Here is a 1,551-nt window from a genome sequence, read left to right on the forward strand (position 1 = left end):
ATGTTATTAACAACATTCGAACGAGCTAACCAACGAGTAGCTGATAACTGATGAAAATTGTGAAATTTTTTATTATTTGGACCAGAATTAATCAGGTCAAATGTTTTTTTGTACTCGGCTCTTCAGAGTGGACTAATGTGGAACCAATTATAAACTTCACGACATATATAATCAATATGGCTAGGAAATTGATCACTAGCTTTTGAAATTGCATTATTTAACGAATGACAAATACATCGAACGATTTGTAAATTTGGATTATTTTTTTTCAGAAGAGCAAACAACGAATGATTTTTCCCACAGAGATTGCTAGCTCCATCCGTGCCAATTCCAATTAATTGGTTAATATCAAGGCCTATATTTTTGATATATTTGCATAAATGTTGAAACAATAAGTCAGCTGTGCAGCTATCTACTTCGACTAATCCTAAGAATTCAATTTTTATACATTGATCCTTAATACTAAAATATTTTATACACAGGCATAAATATTTTACAACAGAAATATCAGTTGATTCGTCGACAATGAGTGAATATGGGCCAGTATTACAATCTTTAACTAAATCTTCCAATAGTGAAGGCCCTAAAACGTTTTTAATTAAACTTGAACACTTTGTACGATGGAGCTTTAAATTAGTTAACAAAGAATTATTTCCTATTAACTTGAGTATTTCACACAAATGGTCCATACTCCTAATTGAACTGTGAGTGGCTACATAAACAGCAAGTTTTAAATCTAACTCTTTTTGTTCGTTTGTAACAATTATTATATTATTTAATTTACTCTGGTTTGAAGACGGCTTGATCATTTTCATATTTTCCACATGCACTTTGGTAGTGCTATGTTTTTTTAAATCGGTCAAGTGTGCCCTTAAGTACGATTTGCAAACTTTACAGTAACTTTCATTTACTTCGTTTGCTAGTGGGTCAGCTTCAGACAACCATCCTAAATTTATTTGAATAATGAATCATATAATGAATAATAATGGATCAATAATAATATGAGTTTTATTACCTTTTGCCCATGAATTCTGCTCCCAATCTTTCCTGTACTTGCGCAACTTATTATTTGTAACTTTACCCATTATAATTTGTAAGCTGACAAATTTCAAATTTCGAGATTTGGATTATTGGAATTATGTTTATAAAAAAATATATTTTGGAAATAATATGAAAAAATATGCCACATACAATATGCCAATAATATAAATATGTGAACATACTGTGATGAAAACTCTTAATACAAATTATCTTCTACAGATAAATAAAATGTACCTTTAAAATATAAATATCACTGGCAATTCCAAATTGGAATTTCCAATACAATATTAATAATACATATAGGTTCTATATTATTATAGAAAATATAATACCATTACAGATAATTTTATATTAATTTATAACTCAAAAAACAAAGCTTTACTGACTGTAAATCTATAGCATTTTGGACCTTTGATTATTTACAATAAATAATAATTATAATATTATTTAAATTTATGCGGGAAATGTTAATATATTATCATATTATGCATAATATTATGGCTAAATAAT

The 1,551-nt window shown here is 27.7% G+C and overlaps 1 protein-coding gene across 1 annotated transcript; it reads right to left on the reverse strand.

Annotated features, from left to right (window-relative positions):
• Positions 1-41: 41 nt before the first annotated feature.
• LOC111033700 lies at positions 42-1,229 on the reverse strand. The gene is made up of 2 exons (XM_022314575.1): positions 1,016-1,229; positions 42-946 (listed from the first exon to the last, which is right to left on the reverse strand). Exons 1-2 carry the CDS (start codon positions 1,083-1,085, stop codon positions 123-125), a joined length of 894 nt encoding a protein of 297 aa, XP_022170267.1. The 5' UTR covers positions 1,086-1,229; the 3' UTR covers positions 42-122.
• Between the last annotated feature and the right edge of the window lie 322 nt (positions 1,230-1,551).

Source organism: Myzus persicae, unplaced genomic scaffold (assembly GCF_001856785.1).
Source record: "Myzus persicae strain clone G006 unplaced genomic scaffold, MPER_G0061.0, whole genome shotgun sequence".
NCBI lineage: Eukaryota > Metazoa > Arthropoda > Insecta > Hemiptera > Aphididae > Myzus > Myzus persicae.

What these genes read in the sequence shown, in the direction of transcription:
- LOC111033700 (XM_022314575.1), bottom strand. Translation starts at nt 1,085, where the DNA reads ATGGGTAAAGTTACAAATAATAAGTTGCGCAAGTACAGGAAAGATTGG. An exon ending in GCAGAATTCATGGGCAAAAG is followed by an intron (nt 947 to 1,015) that starts GTAATAAAACTC and finishes AAATAAATTTAG; the next exon opens with GATGGTTGTCTGAAGCTGAC.